The 25,106-nt window shown below is 33.1% G+C and overlaps 1 protein-coding gene and 1 long non-coding RNA gene across 7 annotated transcripts in view; one reads left to right on the top strand and one right to left on the bottom strand.

The window, feature by feature from the left end:
- Positions 1-191, bottom strand: part of LOC143340556 (uncharacterized) — a 78,397-nt gene extending 78,206 nt beyond the window's left edge. The window contains exon 1 of the long non-coding RNA XR_013079461.1: positions 127-191. This is a non-coding gene — a long non-coding RNA (uncharacterized LOC143340556). The remainder of the gene's footprint in view (positions 1-126) is intronic.
- A 353-nt stretch (positions 192-544) lies between these two features.
- LOC143340552 (myelin regulatory factor) overlaps positions 545-25,106 on the top strand; it is a 136,975-nt gene continuing 112,413 nt past the window's right edge. For all 6 annotated transcript variants that reach the window (XM_076762657.1, XM_076762658.1, XM_076762660.1 and 3 more), the window contains exon 1: positions 545-1,129. In XM_076762657.1, coding sequence (XP_076618772.1) covers positions 1,081-1,129 — 49 coding nt within the window. In that variant the 5' untranslated portion in view covers positions 545-1,080. The remainder of the gene's footprint in view (positions 1,130-25,106) is intronic.

Below are 25,106 nucleotides of genomic sequence, written 5' to 3' on the forward strand. Positions count from 1 at the left end.
ACAAATTTTTCGACACGTGATAAACATACTTTTATTAGTAAGTAGAAACAAGATAATTGCAAAAAGTATATTCTTGTGCACATCTATATATGCATTTAGATACTAAAGATATAGTAAACGACTTACGTGTCGTAGATGAAGCAATAAATTATCCAATTTGGAGATTTAAAACGAAGAATCGTTTCTGGTACAGCACGGTTAATCCGTTGATTTCGAGTTATGGCGCCATTTTAGTTCAGTGTCGACATCTTGAATCTCGGAGTCTCTCCAAAGGATACTCGAAAGTTTTTGTCAGATTTTGAGATCCTATCGCACGCACCACAGTATCTTTCTAACAAATTCACAACACCAAGATATCTGCATCGATATTCGCGCGACGAATGCTCAAATCAATGAGTTTTTACCACGAAACGGCCGATACTCTCGCATGCGGTATACAGAGCGCGCGTTCTTTAAATTTCGCCCGGAGGAGACTGAAGCGCGTCACGTGACCCGCTCAGCCTCGGCACGGACATGCACGGGACGCGTTTGTATGTATTACACGTCGTGCGCGTGTGGTGTCGGCACGGAACTCAAGTTTAGTCCGCGCCTCGGGATTCTACACGGCTCCTGGTGTGGCGAGCCAGTAGCAGAAAATATACGGAGAAATCTTTTCGACGCGAGGAAAAAGAAAAGTCGACGGATTCGTCGAGTGTGCACGTATCTTTTGTAACGCGGTCACGGATCCTTTTTCCATCGAGATGGTCACGTTATTGTCGTCGTTCGCCGTGCCGATTCCCGACGACGATCGTTCATAGATCGAGTGTCGCTGCACTCGAGGGTACAGCGAAACACAGTGCCCACACGGAAGTAGTATCGTGCACCGTATCGTTCGTGAATTTTAAGGTAAAGGACAGATAAACACAGCGAGGGGGACGGACGGGCAGACGGATAGTGAAAAAAAACACACACGGAATAGAGTTACATTAAATGTTGTGTACTATGTGGGACGTCGCGTCGAGTGACATCGTAGCCTGGAGACAAAATGGGGCCCGTTGATCGGGCCCGGAAGATCTCAGGGGTCCGATTATCAACGGAGGTATGGATGTCATCGGGGACGGGGACGAGCAAACCCTCCAGGCGATTCTCGGTGAGTAAAATGTATACACGATTCCAAAACGACGCGACGCACGATCGAAACGTTCTTCGCCAACGGTTTGCGACGATTGACAAGCGTGACAGCTACCGGAGTGTCGTGGGTTCCTCGCGGTTCGCCATACCTTCGCACGCCGTAAATGCGTTCGTACGAACGTTCGGTTGCTCCCGTACGTTGACCTTAAACGCACCGGACACGGCTGATCGTGCGTTTTCGTGTTTCAGCCTCCTTGCTTTCTGACAGACCACGGGATGAACAGCGTTATCCTGCTCCACTTTGACCTTCCCGTTTGAACGGTCCACTCTTTTTATCGTGGAATGTTCTCGCGTGTAATGAGCGAATAGAATCGAGGATAGAAAATGGTCGAGCGGTCGTTAAAGTTACGGAACTGAAAAAAACACAACGTTCCCCATTTTCGCTTCCGGTGTTCGCGATCGCTTTTTGTCATTTTATCGGTACTCCTTGTTACGCAGCGGACCAGTCGCGTGGCGTTCTGAAAATATCATTCCTTTTCGATTGTAATATTCGAAACAACTGAAGGATAAAATTCCAATATTGTATAATAGTGATTTCCAAATTTTTAAGAAGGGACAACTTCTGTTCTCGTGATACAAAAAGAAATCTATACGTAGCTTTTTAATTAATTTGAAATTAAGTTATTTTGACTGATAGTTTCATCTAACATATTTATATAATTTTCGTGAGTGAAAATTTAGAAATTAGTGTATTTATTAGGAGGTTATATTTAAACTGTTAAATTCCTATGATCAATGCATTGATAGAAACAGACGTTTTAGTTATCATTTTTCGTCGTGCCCTCTACTTTGGAAAACGCTGTTTTATAATTGTAGTGTTTACAATAGCGGTGCATGGTAATGCAGTAATATTTTCACTGAATGCCTAACGTGTATACTGTTTAGGTATTGGATATCGATTTGAGCCATAATCAGTTGAGTCGATGGCCCCCCTTCCCTAAACAATTCCAAGCAGTATGTTTTGCATTCATTCTACGAACTGTACATTTAAAATGTAAATTTTTGCCGGAGAAACTGACAGTTACATTTTTACCGTCAGTTTTATGTAGCATATTGGAGCGTTGAAAGGATCAAATAGCTTACTAATAATAAACGATAAAGCTGTTTAAATAAACAGAGGATTTAAAACGTAGGATTCTTTTTTTTACGTAACACCACAGTGGAGGCGGTTTAAGTTTGTTTGTACAGTGTTTGTGCATTTACGACAACAGTTGGCGGTTTGGGGATTGTGGTCACGTTGTTGGGATTATTTATAAATTGTTCCTGAATCGGAAAGAACGCTTTTATAATGCAAAATTCTTAGCTCGCTCTGATTGGTCTTCAAAGGAGAGCCGTATGCTTACGTGGATACATTTACCCTACTTTTGCCTTGACTGTGCTCCCTCCCCTCCATACTCGCGGAAAAACCGCCTTCGCATACCTGTTACACGTTTGGTTCAATGCATCGTGCTGCATCATTTCTCGTCATTATTCGGTTGCAACTATGCAGATCGCGATTGTACATTATAGTTACGTACGTAAACGAGGAACGCGCAAAAAAACTTACTTCAGTCTGGTCTTCTTTTTACACACCTTTCTTCAAGTTACATCGGACTCCGGACGTGTTTTCAATTTTAAATCGTTTGTGTCTCGAGAATAGAATGTGCTAGAAGGCTGAAATTCAGTATATTGTCTTATTTTGTATCACAATTCGAACTCACAAATTTTGAGAATTTATGATAGCGCATTCATGATAGATATGGACTTTTATTTTCGAAACTATCAACCATATTGACTTTCCGTTTATTTTGTTTTTATTAATGAGAATTAACCTTTTGGGATAAATTTTAATTTAAATATTGAATGTACATTATCTCTATTTGTTTATTTTTACTTACTATTATTTTATGAAATATTATACAGGGTGTTCACTTCTGGGAAAAATTTGAATGGGAGATTTTAGAAACCAAAATAAGACGGAAATCAAGAATACTAATTTGTTGATTGAAGCTTCGTTAAAAAGTTATTAATGTTTAAAGTTCCGCCTGTAGAACAGCAATTTGCGAACACAGGCGAATTTTTTTCTCAAAAATGGGTAGGATTTCGGGGGTATGTCTATTGACCAAAAATGGTTAAAATTGACCCCCACAACCGAAACTAATTTTTCCAGAACGATTTGAAACTTTTTTTTCGCCGAAAAATTTGTTTACTTACTGAATTTTTTTTTCTCGAAACTGGTTAGGATTTCGAGGGTATGTTTATTCACCAAAAATGATTGCAATTGATTCCTGGAACAGGAAACAATTTTTCTAGAACGATTTGAAATTTTTTTTTTCGCCGAAAAATTTCAGCAGCCTACCCCCCCTGTCGATTTTTCTTAAAAATTCGTTTTTTATTTTTAATAAATTTGGTTGGCGCTGTACGGAAAAGTTGTTTAATATTTTTTTGTAGCTACCCATGAACTCTACTTCACAAAAACGTTTCATTGAAATATGTTCACTATTGCAAGAGTTATGGCTGTGTGAAAATTGGATCATTTTTATGGGGGTTTTCTCATTTTGCGAGGTCAAGGAGCAACTTTTCCAATATTTTTAGAATTTCTACATATTCTTCACTAAAATACGCGTTGATTGCTTTTTGAAACATCAAAATCGTCCAATCCGTTTAGAAGTTATGACATTTTAAAGATACGCACGAAATTTTGGAGTAACATTTCTGGCCAGAAATTAGATTTTCGGTAAGGAATTCTTTTCTCGAAAGTACATAGGAATTCAAGGGTATGTCTAATCACCAAAAATGATTGTAATTGACCTCTACAACTAAAAATAATTTTTTTATACCGATTAGAAATTTTTTAATTTTGTCGAAAAAGTCCACATTCATGAATTTTTTTCTCGAAAGTGGGTAGGATTTCGGGAGTATATCTATTTACCAAAAATGATTGTAATTGACTCTCGCAGCTGAAAATAATTTTTCCAGAATGATTAGAAATTTTTTAATTTTATTTTTTAATAATTTTTTAACGAAACCTCAATCAAGAAATTGCTATTCTTGATTTTCGTCTTATTTTGGCCTCTAGTATCTCGCACGAAAATTTTTCCCATGGGTGGCCGAACACCCTGTATAGTCTTTACACATGAAATAATCAATATAAAAGTGCGTGAATTGAAAAACTTGTTTTTTACTTCCTTTTTTATCAATGCTTGATTTATTGATACCTGAAGTTACGTAAGATGGAAGATATATTAATTCTGATGTAATTGTATTTGTGCATGAATAAATTATTCTAAGACATGAGAGACACAGTTATACGAGTTGGAAATTATTGTATACATAAATCAATATTGTACATATACAGAGATCTAACAGAGAAGGAATTGAAACTAACATTGTGAGATCTACTGGATTTTGTGCGTAGTTCCACATCCGATAAATTTTGTACACAATTCAAATCTACCGTGATAAGAAGAAGCTGATATTAAGATACGTTTACTTTTCTGCGTGTTCTATCTACTTAACACAATAGAGAATTGTTTCATACGTTAATTAATGTTTTGTATATACAAAGATATTTCCAAAGTAGAAAGAATTTAAAAGCTACTAAAACTTACGCAGAATCGAGATCAGATAAAGGTTGCACGCAACATAAATCAGATTTATTTCTAGTTTTCGATTAGAAGAAGTTGGTATCGAGATTTATTGATACGTTTATAGTTCAATTTACCTTTCGTGCAATGCTTTTATTTTGGTAAATTTCACGAAATCGTGGAACTTGTTTAATTCAATGCGAATGAAATCGCTTCGGTGTTCGCACGAGAATCATTCTCAGTCTCGATATAGAAATAATGCTTGGAATATTTGGCGTTCCCGTCCATGTTTGCATCTTTTTGTGAATACTCGTGCCCCAAGCTGGTCTCCTGTGCCGGGTGCATTCACCTGCAATGAGTGCACTGTAGCATTCTTTATCTGGGTCGGAGGTTGCAGTGTAATGCCAGGTACTCTCCGTTTAGCTTGATCTTTCCGCGCACGCTCGCGAGGAATATACACACACACGGCATTTTTATTCGATTGTTACGAATTATTCTTTCGCGGACAAATATCGTTAAACATATCGAACGAATTTGATCCAATTAGATTTAGATTTAGAGCTATTTCTTATTGAATATTCAAAGTATTCATTTATTCGATTAAGGCGATGCTTCCATTACTTTGAACTGTGTAACTGTATTTTCACTGACAATTATCGAAGCTGTGATTACATTCTCACTGACTGCTCGTGATTGGGAACCAAATACACGAAATACGTTGTTTACTACTATCGGAACGATAGATTAATGAATTGTTTTCATGATCATAATCTACATTTCAAGTTTGAGCTTTAAATATACTGCATTATTTATTAGTAATATAAATTAGTAATAAACACTAAGTAATATAGTTCGGTTGTAAGTGTAAATATTTTATAATTTTAACAATTTTATCCGGATGACATTGATCAGTTAAAATGGGGAACTGTCGTAAATAATAATGGAAATTATATAGTCGATTGAATGTAATTTGTTCCTAAATAAAACAAAATTATTTAATACTTTGAAAGTTACAATGTGTTATACGTAGGTAGTCATTTGGACACAGTATGAGTATATTAACTTTGTCTTATATAAATTTTATTGTATTTTTAATGACACAAATCAGTTTTCGGTCGTTTGTATTTAATTATTGACATGTAGCAATAATCCAAATACTAGACCAGTTTCCTAAACTAATAAATGTATTGTAGTGAACAAAATTTATTGGTAGCAGTTAAATGGTTAAACACTTATCATAAACTACAAAGTACGTATAGATACAATAATTACAGGATTAAAATCATTACACAGTAATGAGTAATTACATGTTTAAGAGAATAATGTGACTAATATTTGATACAAAATATGGTAAACTAGGTGTAGATTTAAAGATTACAAAATACGAAGTACGTGCAGATACAATACATAATCACAGGATTAAAATCATTACTCAGTAATGAGTAATTACATATTTAAGAGAATAATGTAACTAATATTTGATACAAGATATAGTAAACTAGGTATAGGTTTAAAGATCTAGAGTTTCTTAAGAAATTTCTACACAAGTAAAAGTGGAACAAAATGTTTCTTCAAAAAAAGGCAACCATAGCTTTTCTGAGATATTAAAACCATCTTTATGGAGGCACTCGAAAACTTTATTACTCTTACAAGGGAAGGACACATACTATTCGACTTTGATTTTAATGTGCTTTTATAAAATGATAGTAGAGTGATCCTTTTTCTAAAATATAAATAATTAAAGTGGAACGATTATAGTTAGTTTTGTATAAGCTCGTCAACTATTAACAGGATAGTCAAATTTAATATTAATTCAGTCCATAAGTTTTTGTATTTTTTTGTATTGGAATAAAATGTGCACCAAGTAGGAGTTTATTAATGTTGCAATACTATGCCCTCACCAGAGTCTAATGACGCTTACATACTACAGTAAACACTTCTTAACGTATTAATTATTTATATTTTAAAAACTGTTGAGTATCTACACCTAATATTTTACATGCACCAAACGGAATCACTCTTCTATAATTTTGCAAAAGCACATTAACATCGAAGTCGATCAGTTCGTGTCCTTTCCTCGTTAGTGTTCGTCTTCTTATGAAGTATGAACCCATAAATAAGGAATCTAGACGTCAGTAGCAATCCTAACTCGAATTTCTTAACAAGAGCTGTTCAGTAAAAAAAAAAGATTCCTGTTGTTTCAAAAGAATGTATCTATTTTTTAAATACGAAGCAAAGCAGGATTGGTAAATGTAAATATTTTCTGTAGAATTAGGATAGATCTTTTGATCTTTCAAGAATATACATTGAGCATCTTAGTTGCGGTCTATCGAAACACTGATCGAGATTTGTCGAGTGCTTAACAATTTGACGTTCGGTTGGTTCGTTTAATAAGTCGTTCAATAAGTCCTTAGAAAAAGATAGGTAGATTCTTTTTTATTTTTCAACATAATCTCCTTTTAGCTCTATACGCTTTTCCAAGCGTTTCTCCAACTTTTTTAAGCCATCTAAAATGCAAGATTTCGGAAGGTCCTCAAAATAAGCATCTGTTTGGGCAGTGACCTCCTCGTCGAGTCATTTTTTTAAGTTTGGAAATAAAAATAAGTCTCTGGGGGCCAAATCTGGTGAATACGGTGAATGTTGTAATAATTCGAACTTTAATTCCATGATTTTGGCCATCGAAACTGTACAGGTGTGCACCCGTGTCTTGATGCAAGAGGAAGTTCCTTGCTTCGATTGACAATAAAAATGAAACCATGTGGTGGATATAACTGAAACTTTGAGAGTTGTCTAGTGAGTCATGATGCTTACTTTTTAGTTGTTTAGTTGTTTGTTTTTACAAACCATTTTCGATGCTACGAGCGCCAGGTCTTGAATTTTCCAAGGACTTATCAAACGACTCTCGTAAATATCGGAGGATAATAATTAGCCAAAGTTTTGAAAGAAAATTGTGGCTTTGTGCTGCCACGATCACCATCCGTGGACGTGTTAGAGTCCCATATTACCACAATTCGTCGGTCTTTGCCAACAATTCCACTGTTCTCTCTTTGCTAGCGGGCCGACAGTGAAAGTCGGCTCGGTGAACGTGCTTTTCCGTTTATTCGAAATTAACGGCTCGATACTCCGGCGTAACCAGCGCCGCGGACAGTACCATTCACTTTTGATCATCACCCGTCATTAACATTTCATTCTGATCGCCGCTGATCCACTCGGTTTTCATCCAATTCGCGACAGTGGAAACGTTTCCTACCGCTCGGCGAGGGGTCGACGACGTCGACGCTTTTTTCTCTCGCGAATCGTCGATCTTTCCGCGTCACCGACGCCCGTGAAAGTTGCGAGAAGAGCAACGCGTCGGAACGACGTTTAATGAAATTAGTACGGCAGCGTTAAATATAGCGGCGTACTTTCCTCGTTACTAATTAATTCTTCGTGCTAAATTATGCAAGCTCGCGCTACTCTTGCGCGATCGCGAATTCGAACCAACACATAGCAGGATCGAGTTCCCCGGAGTGTGGTCGAAATTCGAACGATCATTCATACACCGCGTATATACGAACATATTTATCTTAAAGAGGTTATTTATTATTAAACTTTTGAGAATATCTAAGAAATTACGAGAATTTTATTAGATTGGAAATATACTAAATTGTACCAATTTCATTGCACAATAAAACTGCTATTTTTGTACCAATGGTGTGATAACTGAATTTAGTAATACATTATATTAATTATTATTACTTTTTTAAGTCAGAGTTCTTTGTTTTTTGGGAACGTTGAACGAGATGATAATTTTTTTCTCGATATGTGTTTAAATTGTAGTTTGAAAAGTAGAAATATTCGATTATTCAACGATGTACCTGTTACTTTAAACCATCTAATACAGTATCATTATTTACAAATAATACATTATTTAATTATTTCATTAAAAACAATTCGAACCAACACATAGCAGGATTGAGTTCTCCGGAGTGTGGCCGAAATTCGAACGATCAGTTCTAGAGACCAAATTAAGACGAACATCAAGAATACCAATTTGTTGATGGAGGCTTCGTTAAAAAGTTGTTAACAATTAAATTCAAAAATTTCAAATCGTTCTGAAAAAATTATTTTCGATTGCGGGGGTCAATTACAATCATTTTTGGTGAATACACATACCTCCGAAATCCTATCCACTTTCGAGAAAAAAAATCGGGCAGGTGCTGAAATTTTTAGACGAAATTGAAAAATTTCAAATCGTATTAAAAAAATTATGTTTAGTTACAGTGGTCAATTACAAACATTTTTGGTCATTACATATACCCCCGAAATCCTACGCACTTTCGAGAAAAAAATTCCTTACCGTAAATCTAATCTGAGGCCCTGATATGGTTCCCCGAAATTTGATGCGAATCTTTGAAACATCATAACTCCTGAACGGATTGGACGATTTTAACGTTTCAAAAAGCAAACTACGCGTATTTTGGTGGAGAATATGTATAACTTGCAAAACTATTCGAAAAGTTGATCCTTGAGCCCGCAAAATGAGGAAAACCCCATAAAAATGGTCCAATTTTCAAACAGCCATAACTCCTACAATAGTGAATATATTTGAATGAAACTTTTTTGTGAAGTAGAGCTCATGGGTACCTACAAAAAAGTATTAGACAACTTTTCTGTAAGGCGCCAAACAAAATTACTAAAAATGAAAAAGGAATTTTTAAGAAAAATTGACTAGGGGTAGTTGCTGAAATTTTTCGGCGAAAAAAAATTTTTCAAGTCGTTCTAAAAAAATTATTTTTAGCTAGGGGGGTTAATTACAATAATTTTTGGTGGATAAACATACCCCGAATTCCTACCCACTTTCTAGAAAAAAATTCGAGAAGGTGTGAAATTTTTCGACGGGGAAAAAAAATTTCAAATCGTTTTGGAAAAATTATTTTCGGTTGTGGAGGTCAATTACAATCATTTTTGGTGAATAGACGTACCTCCGAAATCTTGCGCATTTTCGAGAAAAAAATTCAATACGCTTGGAACTTTAAATGTTAATAACTGTTTAACGAAGTCTTCATCAACAAATTGGTTGATTCTTGATTTTCGTCTTATTTTGGCCTTTAGAATCCCCCATTAAAATTTTTCCCAGGGATGGCCAAACACTCTGTATACGAACGTATTTATCTTAAAGAGGTTATTTGTTATTAAACTTTTGAGAATATTTAAAAAATTGCGAGAATTTTATTAGATTAGAAATATATTAAATTTGTACCAATTTCATTGAGCAAATAAAATTGCTATTTTTCTAATAATGATGTAATAACTAAATTTAGTAATAAATTATGTTAATTATGATTATTTTTTTAAGAAAGAAAGACAGAGTTCTTTGTTTTTAAAAAAGTCAACGTTTACGGTTCTGTATTGCAAATATTTTTCTGTACATAGACTTAATACTTGTGCATGTGAGTTTAATTAATTCTCGTTTACAGTCGATGATTCACACGGCAGTGTGAGCATATTTTAATTTTTGTACAAATAATTAAATGTCTGCTGTTTTCTGTTTCGTATTTGCACAGTCTTACATTTTTTTTGTAATATTTTGTTATCAAATCCAGTGTTTTCAAGGCAGTTCGAAAATATACTTTATTTACTCGACACGACTATGATTTTCTGATTTATAATTTGAATATTTGCACTTTACATAAATTATGTAGAGAATATTTATAAGTGACATCAGAAAAATTTACTATTTTATGTTAGCTCATCGCGTATTAATTGTGAAGATATATTTCATTTAAGATATTATATTATATAAGATCAAAACTAATTAATGTTTCAAACATTGTACAAGTAGCAATATTAATAGTTGTTAAGAAGTAATAACATCCTGATACTATTAAATTCAAAATTTGTTTACTTAAATAAAAGAGGTGTAATTCTATGTATTATTCTGACAAGATGTGATAAATATTAATGTTATATATAAATGTTAATATAAATGGTTAATGTTTCAATATCCTTGAGTAATAGTGAAAAATATACACACTTAAATAAAAGAGGTGTAATTCTATGTATTATTCTGATAAGATTTGATAAATATTAATTTTATATATAAATGTTAATATAAATGATTAATATTTTTATATATTCGAGCAATAGTGCAAAATATGCACTCATAGATGTAAACAATGTATCGATGTAATCAGAAGTAATGTGTTTATTTTTATTTTTCCTCGTTATTTTATGTAATATAGATGGGATTAAGTTCTATTAGTATACAAGTGAGAAAGCGGACGTAACATAAAGAAATGAATTGAATTTTAAAATGCTGAGATAGAGCTAGAAAGGAAATCAATTAGATTACAATAGGAGTTGGGCAGCTATACAGGCGCGATTAATAAGATTCGAGTAATTAAAGTTAGATATACATCGAGTAGGTAGAAAGGTTCTCACGGATCTGTAGGATCAACATAAAAATTCATCTGCTTTAATTGTGGATAACAAACAATACTATTGATTAACTTGAAAAGGAAAAGCAGTTCAGTCAATAAGGTAGTTTTCGATATAAAATAATAAGGAATATCTCAGGTTTCTACAAGGCACATGGAACTTATTGTCAAATATGTGGATACTTAACAAGGAAGTAAATTAATAAGTAGACTGTGAATGTTTATACATTTATGGGAAATTTTAATTCTCAAAGAACTACAGAATGCACTTAATATGCAAAAATATAAGAAATACGTAAGATACGAATTTATAATTATTAATTCTATTGATAAATATATGAATTTGCATAAAGATCCGCAGTTTAGTTATTAGTATATAAATTTATAATATAAAAACGATATATTATTGCACAAATATAGACTATATTAGATATATCAGAAACTACATTTGTCTCTCATTGGATACTTTTTTCTACATCAGTTACTTTTCGAGAAATTTAACTAAATAGTTATGTTATTCGCAATTGTATGAGTCTCTTTCACTTTTAAAGCATGGTTATCAATAGACTGTGGATGTTTATGCATTTATGGGAAATTTTAATTCTCAAAGAACTACAGAATGCACTTAATATGCAAAAATATAAGAAATACGTAAGATACGAATTTAGGGGTTAAGACAACCGTCCACAAAACTCCCATTTTATTAATTCTATTGATAAATATATGAATTTGCATAAAGATCAGCAGTCTATCAATAAGAATAACATTTTGATGACGCTCTGGGGATTTTGTTCCACTGTGAAACGGCATAGTTCCGCGATTAGAGCTGATTTATTCGCGATTTCTTCTCCGGAAAATTACGAGGCCTCCCCCGCTCCACGGACCGTGTGTACAGAGTCAAAAGAGCGGTTTTCCTGATTTGGACACCGCTTATCAGCAGTCCGCGCAGAATAGCGTAACGACGCAAAACGAGCGTTAATGGCAACGTGCTTGTACACGTGCACATGCATGTATGCACTTACGTGGACGCATCTATGCAACAGCGCGTGTACGCGCGTCATTCACTCTGTAGAAAGATACAGGCGGTCGCTGCGACGCGATCTCGCTCAAGCGTTTCAAAACATTTGATTTTTCAAGTTCCCCGGTACGCGAGTTATGAAACGTTGTCACCAATTGCGCTGAATAAATAATCGAAGCGGTTTAGTTTCATGCAGAAGCGAGCAAAGCCTGACCTGGACAAGCACAAGCACTGTTCCTGATTTCTCGACAATTTTCCACTTCACGAAAAACGACAATTCGAATTGAGAAAGTAAATATTGTAAAATTAATTTTCTCGATACAATTTTGGTAATATCTAACAGAAGAAACGTATATATTGTAATTACATACAATAATATGAGTTTGGGGTATACAAGGTGTTCGGTCACCTTTGGGAAAAATTTTAATGGAAGATTCTAGAGGCCAAAATAAGACGAAAATCAAGAATATCAATTTGTCGATGGAGGCTTCATTAAGAAGTTATTAACGTTTAAAGTTCCGCTTGTATTGAATTTTTTTCTCGAAAATGCGCAGGATTTTGTGGGTATGTGTATTCACCAAAAATGATTGTAATTTACCCCTGCAACCAAAAATAATTTTTCCAGAACGATTTGAAACTTTTCAATTTCGCCGAGTAATTTGGGCCTGTCGATTTTTCTTAATAATTCGTTTTTCATTTTTAATAAATTTGGTTGGCGCTGTATGGAGAAGTTGTTTAGTACTTTTTTGTAAGTATCCATAAGCTCTACTTCCATACTAAATTTCATTGAGATATGTTCACTATTATAGAAGTTATGGACGTTTGAGGATTGGGCCATTTTTACGGGGGTTTGCTCATTTCTCTGGGTTAAAGAACAACTTTTTGAATATTCTTGGAATTTATACATATTCTTTATTAAAATACGCGTTATTAGCCTTTTGAAACATTAAAATCCGCCAATCCGTTCAAAAGTTATGACGTTTTAAAGATACACATGAAATTTTAGAGTCACATTTCTGACCTGAAATTATATTTTCGGTAAGGAATTTTTTTCTCGAAAATGGTTAGGATTTCGAGGGTATGTCTATTGAACAAAATGTTTGTAATTGACTCCTGCAATCGAAAATAATTTTTTCAGAACGATTTGAAACACATGAAATTTGAGGGGAATCATTCATTCATGGTCAGACATTATATTTTCGGTAGCGATTTTTTTTCTTGAAACTGGGTAGGAATTCGGGGGTATGTCTAATGACCAAAAATAATTGTATTCGACCCCTGCAACCGAAAATAATTTTTTCTGAATGATTTGAAATTTTTTAATTTAAATTTTTAATAACTTTATAACGAAGTCTCAGTCAAGAAATTCATATTCTTGATTTTTGTCTTATTTTGGCCTCTAAAATTTCCCATTAAAATTTCTCCCAGAGGTGGCCAAACACTTCGTATACTAACAATAATTTTAGTAAGTGTAGGGTTTGTAATTTAATTTGTATACTAATGACAGTTTATGTATTATGCAGTTATAAAACATACGAAATGTTATTAGTGGCCTGCGGATGTTTAAGTATTTATGGGAAATTTTAATTTTCAAAGAACTATAGAATACACTTAATATGTAAAAATATAAGAAATACGTAAGATACGAATTATTATATTTAGGGGTTGAGACAGTCCTTTACAAAGCAACAATTTCATTATTTCTATTAATAAAAATATGAATTTGCATTAAGATCCGCAGTCTAGTTATTAGTACATAAAATTTACAGACACTATGATACTCAACCTTGATAAATGATCCAGAGTCACAACTTGGTAGGATCACAGTTAAAAAAATAAAGTTACGAATAAAACAATACTATTCGACAGTAGAGAAAAATTTCTTTCATTTTGTGTTGAACTTGATTGTATACGGAGGAGAAAAATGAAATTCTTTTGTCAAGAAGCCATTTTTTCAACATCTTTTAGTAGAACGACTTATGTTGAAGAAAGACAGGACAAAATTTATCAAATTTTTAGTCAATTTTGTAAATTACTTTTATATACATCATCTTATTTCGATTGTTTTTAAGCACATATGGGTCGAAAATTGTTATGAAGAAATGCATTTTGTTACGATTATACTGTACGCTAATATCTTCCTCTGATTGTTCAGAAACAGTTCCTGATTTTGAAAATCTAAAAGTGTTTCAACATTTTAAAGAGATCATTATCATTATAAAACTTAAAAGAAATTACTAAGAATTTTTACTATTTTATATATGTCCGTTTCGGATGATAAATAAAAGTAAGCAGTAAAATAAAAATGTTGTGTTCTAGAAACTGCAAATTATGAAGATTTGTAGTAACAGAAGATTGTGAAATAGTGTGTTACAAGTGATAATTTGAGCAAGTATCATATTTCAAATTTGTCCAAGTAATCAACTATACGTTGAAAGCCACACCAATTTTCCTCTTTCTGTTCTAATTGGCATAATTCGCTGTTTAAAGCATCTTAAGTTTATCAATGTTTTCACCATTAAGGTACTTTTCATTTCTCACAGTATAGAATATTATTCTGCATGTATAATATACATTTTCTGAATGAATATTCTATCAGGAAAATCAAAATAGTTGTCATTAGCCTGTACGAATCATGCATGTGAATCAGTTCTAAAAAACAGTCAATTTCTGTAATTTACGAACAAGTATAGCTCTTTGCCTATCGATTATAGTTTATGATTTGTGCAATTACATGCGAGCAACGTGAACCGTTTCCATTAACAAGGTTATCAGATGTTTCTAGGATAGATTTTTGTTAAAGAAAGTTTCTCTCAGATTTGGACACATTTTATTTGAAATAATATAACAAATACCACAAGAACAGTAACTTTACTTATTTTCAAATAATTATTTTACTTAACAACACGTAATTTGATACAAGAGGATTTATAAAATAAAATATTAACCTTAGAATTTAGGAATTTTTTGAATTATTTGAAAAATTATTTAAATGAAGAATAAAATAAAAAAATCAGTTTATGTGAGAGCCAAATAAAGGAACAATCTAGAGAAAAATCAAATAAACAAACGCATGAATATTTCGAATAACGTCTATCCAAATATGATAATTAATTGTAACGATCATTTTTCAAACGATTTCAAAACATTCATAGATAAGAATTTTATAACACAATGACCGTTACAATTAAACAACAGAAGAGGAGAAATCTCTGTTTCGTCTTCTGAGAAATTTGCTTTCGTGCATCAAAGAATTTCTGGAACAATGCATTTAGCTGTACCGAGACCGGATTAATCACGGTCGATGCGGCAAAAAAATTCGATTGACTTTCAAACCATCGTATTTTTGCTTCCCCTTCGAGGCGTATCGGGTTTTTTTGCAATAAAAATACAAAGAACAGCAAGGCTAGCTGGACATCGAGTACACGTTGTATTGAAAACGTTTTACCAGAAGCCATAACTGTAAACTGGTTGCTAAACGTGTGAATAAATACCAGTCTCTTCCGATTTTGTGTAACGCTTCTCGGACGCTAAATTATCCAAGCCTGTTTGTTTTGCTTTAAACGGAAATCCTTCAAGGTATTGAGAGAAAAGGAACCTTCGGTAGTTTTACCACGAACTTACGCATATTTGCTTCTTTAAAAGATATGGAAAATTCCGGTTGTCGTGCGTGCGTACGTAATATTTCTAAATTCTATTTCATGCACAAAAATATTTTAAACATTCTGGCGTTACGTTGTTTCTTTCAGCTTTGAATTAGAAAAAGTGAAAAACGGAGGATTCCTTTGTTTACTTTGAATACTGATAATAAAAAATAAAATACCAAACAAGCAATGGAACAGCTGATATGGAAGATTTCAGTTGCCACGAAATCTGTACACACGAATACGAATTGTTCTGTACAATGCAAATTGTACGTTGTTTAAATATTTATAAATTTTATTTTATATGCAATCATTCAACACATTTAGGCGTTTAAAGCAGGAGGTTTTTCTTTTCTGAAATTTCTTATTGAAGATTCTTATGTTAACTTATTCTGGACACTGATAATAAATGATAAAAGAAGCAATAAAATAATTGCAGGTAACATTCGAATGCTCGATACATTGTGCAGTCAGAGTCCTGTGAAAATTTGAAATAGTAGAATTTGTTTATTGAAACCAGCTGAATAGCAGATTATTGCAGTGGAAACAATTTGATCAGAATATTTGAACAATTTGTTTGTATTCATTATTTTGAATTACAAATAAAATTCGATGTATTTACACAAATATCTCGCTATTCAAATTGCAAGGTTGCATTATTTGAAAATTTTGTGCCTCTAAAATAATTTTCCAATGGTCCAAGCAAATTAAAATCTAATGGGGCAAAATCTGGAACATTCCAATAAAATGATCCGCCCTTGAAAATTGAATTACATGACAACTTTCTACACGAAAGTATGTTTCAAGTTTTGTTGTCATTATAACATCTAAAAAAAATAACCATTCGTATCAATGGCCTGAACTATAATGGTTCGAATATGTTGCATTCTGAGTAATGTGTACACGTGGGAAATTAAAATTTTTCATATAATATAAAAAATTATTACTGAAGGAACTTTACTTTCTAATTAATCTACGTAAATAAATATACATATAAAATAAAATTTCAAATCGTTATAAAAAAATTATTTTTAGTTGTGGGGGTCAATTACAATCATTTTTGGTGATTAGACATACCCTCGAATTCCTACACGTATTCGAGAAAAAAATTCATTACCGGAAATATAATTTCAGGTCAGAAATGTGACTCTAAAATTTCACATGTATCTTTAAAACGTCATAACTTCTGAACGGATTGGACGATTTTAACGTTTCAAAAAGCAAACTACGCGTATTTTAGTGGAGAATATGGACAACTCGCAAAAATATTCGAAAAGTTGGTCCTTGAGCCCGCAAAGTGAGAAAAACCCCATAAAAGTGGTCCAATTTTCAAACGACTATAACTTCTACAATAGTGAATGTATCTCATTGAAATTTTTTTCTGAAGTAGAGCTCATGGGTACCTACAAAAAAGTATTAGACAACTTTTCTGTAGGGCGTCAAACAAAATTACTAAAAATGAAAAAGGAATTTTTAAGAAAAATCGACAGGGGGTAGGTGAATAAATTTTCCAGCGAAATTAAACAATTTCAAATCATTCTAAAAAAATTATTTTTAGTTGTGGGGGTCAATTACAATCATTTTTGGTGAATAGACATAGCCTCAAAATCCTACTCACTTTTGAGAAAAAAATTCATTACTGAAAATGTAATGTCTGACCATAACTGTCTGGTTGCCTTGAAAAAAAAAAATTTTCATATCGTTTTGGAAAAATTATTTTCGATTGCAGGGGTGAATTACAATTATTTTTGGTGAATAGACATACTCACGAAATCCTAACCATTTTCGAGGAAAAAATTTAGTAGAGGCGAAACTTTAAACGTTAATAACTTTTTAACGAAGCCTCCATCAACAAATTAGTATTCTTAATTTTCGTCTTATTTTGACCCATAGAATCTCTCATTAAAATTTTTCCCGAGTATGGCCGAACACTCTGTATAGTTTTGTGATCATTATAATATTTAAAATAAAACAATCACTTGCATCAATGGCTTGAATTAAAGTGGTTCGAATATATTGTATTCTGAGCAATGTGTACACGCGGGAAATTAAAATTTCTTCTAGCATATCAAAAATTATTACTAAAGGAACCTTGCTTTCTGATCGACCCATGTAAATAGATATAAAAAGATAGATAGATCTACATATACATAGATAAAAGTATAGGTAGATATATAGATCGAAGGTGTTCAAATCACAAAATGTTTTATTTTACTTTAACTGGTAATGCGGACGACATACAAGATCAATGCGATCAAAGACACGATCTGCGGTAACTGGATCTATTTATCGATCAGACGAATATCCTCCTACGTTTCCGTTCTTCCGCGGATGAGCGCATCTGTCGCTCTAGTTTCACCTTCGTCGAATTTGTCTATAAATAGGAACGAATGATAGGTAAGCCGTACCGGTAGCACTAGTTTATTATACTCCATATAGTAATGGCGGCCATAAATTGCAACAAACGGTGTCGTGACGAGAGGCAATTTACTACTTACTACTTGCGCCCTTGCGTCTCTGCGAACGCATCAACTTTCGTTTCGATGCTCTTCCTAAAATTAACACCAAACACCAAAGAAAGGACAATCCTCTTTTTAATTCTGACTTAACGATCAGCGAAAGAAAATTCACTTAAAAACACTTCGAAGATGATTTCTTACGAAAACGATGAAACGACTAACAATTTATGGAACTCGATTCTGTTTATTTTCTTTCTAATCTTAAACGGTGAAATTGTTTTATTTTATTTATTTGTTACGCTGTAACCCCTTACGGGATTATTAGCACAAGTTTACGTAGAGGTGAGTAAACATATTAAGTATATATAAGGGGGGGGAAATTACATAAGTACATGAGACAGATAGTAAACCTAGTTGCTACTTATACAATACACAGAGCGAAATTAGAAATAGAGATTGTCTTCCTTAAGGAATTTAAATATAATCATTGTAGGATAAGTGGTTGGAGGTGAAATTGTTTAGTATATTTTATGTAACGGCTTTCTTTGTTAAATAAAAACAGAAATGCAAAATATAGAACTATATGAAAGCAGGATAAAAGGGAAACAAATAACACTGTTCTAATCTAAGGGATATATAGAACCAATGTATCGACTATTACTGCCAATAGATTTGTACCAAGTAATTCAACTGTTAAAATTTTTTAAAAATTAAAATTTCTCATTATAGTGGTTTGTATATTTTGACAAATTTTTAACACGTATCGGTAATAATTGAACAGAAAATAAATCCTTACGTTCCTCCATCGTTACCCGATAAATGAATCATTAATTTACTCAATCACTCCGTTTTATGTTGTGTATTTGAAACTGGTGGTACGCGTAAATTCCGCCAAAATCATTGCTGGCTGCAAACTTTCTGCCAACAGCGTACGTTCTGTTCGGTACTCGAAGTGAAAGTACAGTTAGTTCGTGTCTCTAATCACACGTATTTCAACCCTTTCTCGTTCCCACAATGAAGCGCCGCAACGTCTGATTTGAAATCCGACGTGAATGGAAAAATATTGGAATTATAGGCCAATAAGAGAATTTTTTGTTTGTTTGTCCTTTCGTTTTTTTATACTAGTAATTAAAATCCACATATGTAAATTAGTATTGAAAGCAACAGTGTTCAAAGAAATAGACAACTTCTTTACAAATGAATATAATTAAGAAATTTGACGTATTGCCAGTTTAAACAAGTGTTTATTAAATCCATACCTTTCAACCATCATAACTCGTTTCTCTTTAATGAAAGTAAATACTGTAGGTCGTTGAATATCTCAACTAATGGCCAGAGACTTGGAGTCATATTTCTGACTTGAAATTATATTTTCGGTAAGGAATTTTTTTCTCGAAAATGAGTAGGATTTCAAGGGTATGTCTATTGAACAAAAATGATTGTAATTGACACTTGCAACAGAAAATAATTTTTTCAGAACGATTTGAAACACATGAAATTTGAGGGGAATCATTCATTCATGGTCAGACATTATATTTTCGGTAAGGAATTTTTTTCTCGAAAATGAGTAGGATTTCGGGGGTATATGTATTAACCAAAAATGATTGTAATTGACCCCTGCAACTAGAAATAATTTTTTCAAAATGATTTGAAATTTTTTAATTTAATTTTTTAATAACTTTATAACGAAGCCTCAGTCAAGAAATTAATTTTCTTGATATTCTTGATTATAATAGTAATTAAAATCCATGTATGTAAATTAATATTGAAAGCAACAGTGTTCGAAAAAATAGACAACTTCTTTACAAATGAATATAAATAAGAAATTAGATATATTGCCAGTCTGAACAAATGTTTATTAAATCCATACCTTTCAACCATCATAACTCGTTTCTCTTTAATGAAAGTAAATACAGTAGGTCGTTGACTATCTCAACTAATGGCCAGAGGCTGTTGCAAGTAATTTCTGTTACTCTTTGTCTTGTAATAAAATTACTAGTCGTAACGAGACACGTCCAAATTTTATTTTTCAAACGAACGTTGAAAATTGTAGTTTGAAAAATAGAAATATTCGATTCTTCAACGGTGTACTTGTTACTTTAAACTATCTAATACAGTGTCATTATTTACGATTTCATAGCACGTTGAGGGCTCAAAGTGCTGGTCACCGGTGACCACCACGGTAGTCGAGTTAATATTCTTTTAAAATCGTCTTCCATGCGGATATTTTCTTGTAAGTCGTAGGTCTTTTAATGGGTGATTAAAACGTCTAGTATTTACTATCAGAACAGATCTTTCTTTCACCTTATAATGCATTACAAGGAAACTCACTTAACAGTAACACAGTGATTTTTGTGAAACTTTGCACACAGATAGAGTATTACAAAATATTAAGCATGTACTCTTTTGTATTAACTGATAACTAGATAACTGTGGATCTTTATGCAAATTCATATTTTTATTGACAGAATTAATTAAATGGGAGCTTTGTAGTGGGTTGTTCCAACCCCTAAATATAATAATTTGTATCTTACTTTAAGTATTTCTTATATTTTTGCATATCAAGTGCAGTCTGTAGTGTTTCGAGAATTAAAATTTCCCATAAATGCATAAACATCCGCAGTTTAATGACATACATATTTAATTAAATTTCTTGAAAAGTAACAAACGTAGAAAAAAGTATGCTATAAAAGATAAATGTAGTTTCTGATATATCTAACATAGTCTATATTTGACCAAATAATACATCACTTTATTATAAATACTCTACGTAAAACAAGCTTTTACGAAGCCCAATCTAAATAACAGATTAAACTAATAAACACATATACTATGAAGTTTTATAAATTGATTTACGAAAAGTGAGTTTATACGAAATTTATGAAAGTAGTTGAAATTATTATTATTAATGGGTTACTTACGTATTACTAAATAGTAATCCATCAAATTGTCACACCGTTAAATCAATATATTAAATGTAAAGCTAACTAGGCCAACGTGGAGCATTCACCGAAATTATTCGTTCCCGGTTTTGAACGTTTCAGAAAAGGTTACAAAAATAATTAGCGTTTCATTCTGGTTTTGCTGGTGAACTAGTCAATAAAACTGATCGAGCAAACCCTACTTTAGACGCGACTGTATATTTAATCGACTCTGATAATTTTTAAAGAGAAAAATTAACTGCAAGAACCTTCCACCACACTCACACTTGCTCTTAACATTAGAACTACCAAAGCAGTCAAAATGAGCCATTCGTAATTTCTAATAAAACTTGTAAAAAATTTACTCGACTGAATTTTTGAAAATTTACCGTAATTTTCTATAAACGTATTTTTCTATCTATCGTTTTAATTGCTTTGGTAGAAATAAATACACCATAATTGTTGGTAGTTCTAGTATTAAAGTACATTTAGTTATAATTTTTATTACGAAAAACGCCCTTTTCAGAAATAATGGAACAAGAATACCTACGTGTAATATTATTTCTGATAAATATATGATACGGAACATTTATTCGAATTGTATGAATAATGAGATGTATTGGTAGATAATAATATAATTGTCGGTAGTTTTAGCGTTATCAACCTAATTTCCATAGGTGGATATTTATCAACTTTTATATCATCTATATACAGGATGTTCCACATTTTTCTGTACACACTTCAGCAGTGTGTTCTACAAATAAAGCTAAAACTAAAATATTATGTATAACAAAAAGTCCATAAATGCTTTATTAAGAAGTTGTAACAAAGATATGATCTGTGAGAGATATGATAAAGTCGTGTAAAAAATTGACTTAATAGACACTATCCCCAACAATGGATTGGTCTAGGTCACCTGACCTTAACTCTTTAGTGTTTTATTTACGGAGCACTCTGAAAGAGAAAGTTTACAATACGTACAAGAGATGAATTAACTGCAAAAATCAATATCGCGTGTGAAGAGTTTCGATAAAATCGCAACCAACTGAAGTCAACAATAAATTCAATAGTACGTCGATGCCAAAAGTGTCTCAACAAAGGCGAGTATCACTTTGAAATGGAAATCATAGATATATTCAACAGCGTTTACATCATATTTTACATTTTTGTCATAACTCAAAGCATTTTAGAATTTTTTGTTATATAACACTTTAGTCTTATTGTTATATTATCTCTGTATATCTTTATGGTACATGGATTATTTAGCGAATAATTGAAATTAATATTTACATTTGTGTTGAAACAAAGTATACTTAACGAAAACGTTGGTTGATTGTCGAGGGACAAAAATAAGTGGACACTTGTTCAAGATGTTATTATAACGCGAAAAATGTAAACAAGCGCAAAGTATCGTTTTCACTCTTTTATACAGAATGCACGGTCACCCCTGGGAAAAATTTTAATGGAAGATTCTAGAGGCAAAAATAAGACGAAAATCAAGAATATCAATTTGTTGATGGAGGCTTTGTTAAGAAGTTATTAACGTTTAAAATTCCGCTCGTACTGAATTTTTTTCTCGAAAATGCGCAGGTTTTCGAGGGTATGTCTAATAACCAAAAATTATTGTAATTGACCCCCGGAATCAAAAATAATTTTTTCAGAACCATTTGAAACACATGAAATTTCAGGGGAATCATTCATTCATGATCAGACATTAAATTTTCGGTAACGAATTTTTTCCTTGAAACTGAGTAGGATTTCGGGGGTATGTGTATTCACCAAAAATGATTGTAATTGACCCCTGCAGCCAGAAATAATTTTTTTAGAACGATCTGAAAAATTTTTTTTTCGCTGAAAAATTTCAGCACCTACCTGTATTTTTTTCTCGAAACTGGTTAGGAGTTCGAGGGTATGTCTATTCACCAAAAATAATTATAATTGACCCCACTAAATAAAAATAATTTTTTCAGAACGATTTGAAATTTTTTTTTTCGTCGAAAAATTTATACACCTAGCCTCTGTCGATGTTTCTTAAAAATTTGTTTTTGATTTTTAATAAATTTGGTTGGCGCTGGACAGAAAAGTTGTTTAATACTTTTTTGTAAGTATCCATGAACTCTAGTTCTCCCCAAAATTTCAATGCAATATATTCACTATTGTAGGAGTTATGACTGTTTGAAAATTGGACCATTTTTATAAGGTTTTTCTCATTTTGCGAAATCAAGAAATAACTTTTCCAATATTTTTGAAATTTCCACATATCCTTCACCAAAATACGCGTTGTTTGGCTTTTTAAACATTAAAATCGTCCAATCCGTTCAGGAGTTATGACGTTTTAAACATACACACAAAATGTTGGAGTAACATTTCTGGCTTGAAATTATATTTTCAGTAAAGAATTTTTTTCTTGAAAGTAGGTAGGATTTCGGGTGTATGTCTATTCACCAAAAATACTTGTAATTGACCCCTGTAACTAAATATAATTTTTTTAGTATGATTTGAAATTTTTTAATTTAATTTTTTAATAACTTTTTAACGAAGCCTCAGTGAAGAAATTGATATTCTTGATTTTCGTCTTATTTTGGCCTCTAGAATCTCCCATTAAAATTTCTCCCAGGGGGGGGCCAAACACCCTGTATAACACTTTAGTCTTTTACTTGTAGAACACTGCTGAAGTGTGTACGGAAAAATGCGGAATACCCTGTATATTTCATTTGCCATAATCAAATAAAAAGAAAGTGTACCAAGCCGGATTTTAATGAGAGCTTCAGCGAATGTTGTTTTACAACTTAATCGAATTGTTATGATATTGTGGTCGAAAGGAGCACGTTCGTCGAGGAACTCGAGATTCCGTGCTCGTTCACCGTTACAATCGAGATTTTATTTTTCCTCCGTGAAATTCTATCGATCACGCGGCAAAAGTTTATTTTCGCCGACGGACGCACGCCAGCGACAATAAAACGGTTCGATCCGGAGCGGAGCTTATCGGCGATCGCCGGACTTCAAGGATGAGTTATGAGGACTTCGTACGACATGGCCGTCCAGGAAAGCACAGCGCAAGCTGGAGGTCGCCCCGTACCACCCACAAAAGCACATTGGTCGATGGAAAGTTCCGTGGATCCGCCTTTCGGTGAAAAGCTCGGGCATGCGTCGCTTGGTGGCCATCGTCGACCGTGGAACAATCTATTGGCTACCTTGCTATTGGCTTTTTTCCCCCGTTTCAAACTACTTTTCTGCCATGCTACCCGCGAGCATGAACAACAACGCCGGATATAAATAACGATGAGCCACGAACGAATATTTTCTCGGTCGCGAAGTCTTGCAAATGTTACGAATATATGCGCCACCGACAATCAGGGTTGTAAACGAACTGAAAGTGGCCAGCTCTGAAATTTCCCCCAAAAGTAGAAGAACAGAGTTGGAAAAATGCAGAGTCGAAAATGGGGTCGTAGAAACGATATTACATAGACAATCGCGTGAGTTTAAGTATCAGCGATGAAAAAATTTTATATTTGAGTACTTTCGAAACGAATGAATAAACACCGGACCGATCGGCGGCAACGGGTTTTCGTTAATATCTCGAAAACTAGTACGCTGACGCATATTTTGGCCTATACGATACTTGTTCAGTGGAATTTTGTCTACGTGGTAGGCTGGTCGTTTTTTTTTTATCTTGAATTTTGAGAAATTTTTTTTCTTTTTCTCGAAAACTGGCGCGATGACCTATATTTTTAACGACGGCGTTGTATTCGCCTAATTTTTTCCTACAAGATAGCGTGTCGAGTTTTTATCCTACGACTTGAATAATAAAACTCACGTTTATATAGAAAAAAGTAATGTACGATTTACCTGTATCGTTGTAAAAATATTTCCATTTTGTTTAAGTGAGTATCCAAAATGATTACCTGC

Source organism: Colletes latitarsis, chromosome 3 (genome assembly GCF_051014445.1).
Source record: "Colletes latitarsis isolate SP2378_abdomen chromosome 3, iyColLati1, whole genome shotgun sequence".
NCBI lineage: Eukaryota > Metazoa > Arthropoda > Insecta > Hymenoptera > Colletidae > Colletes > Colletes latitarsis.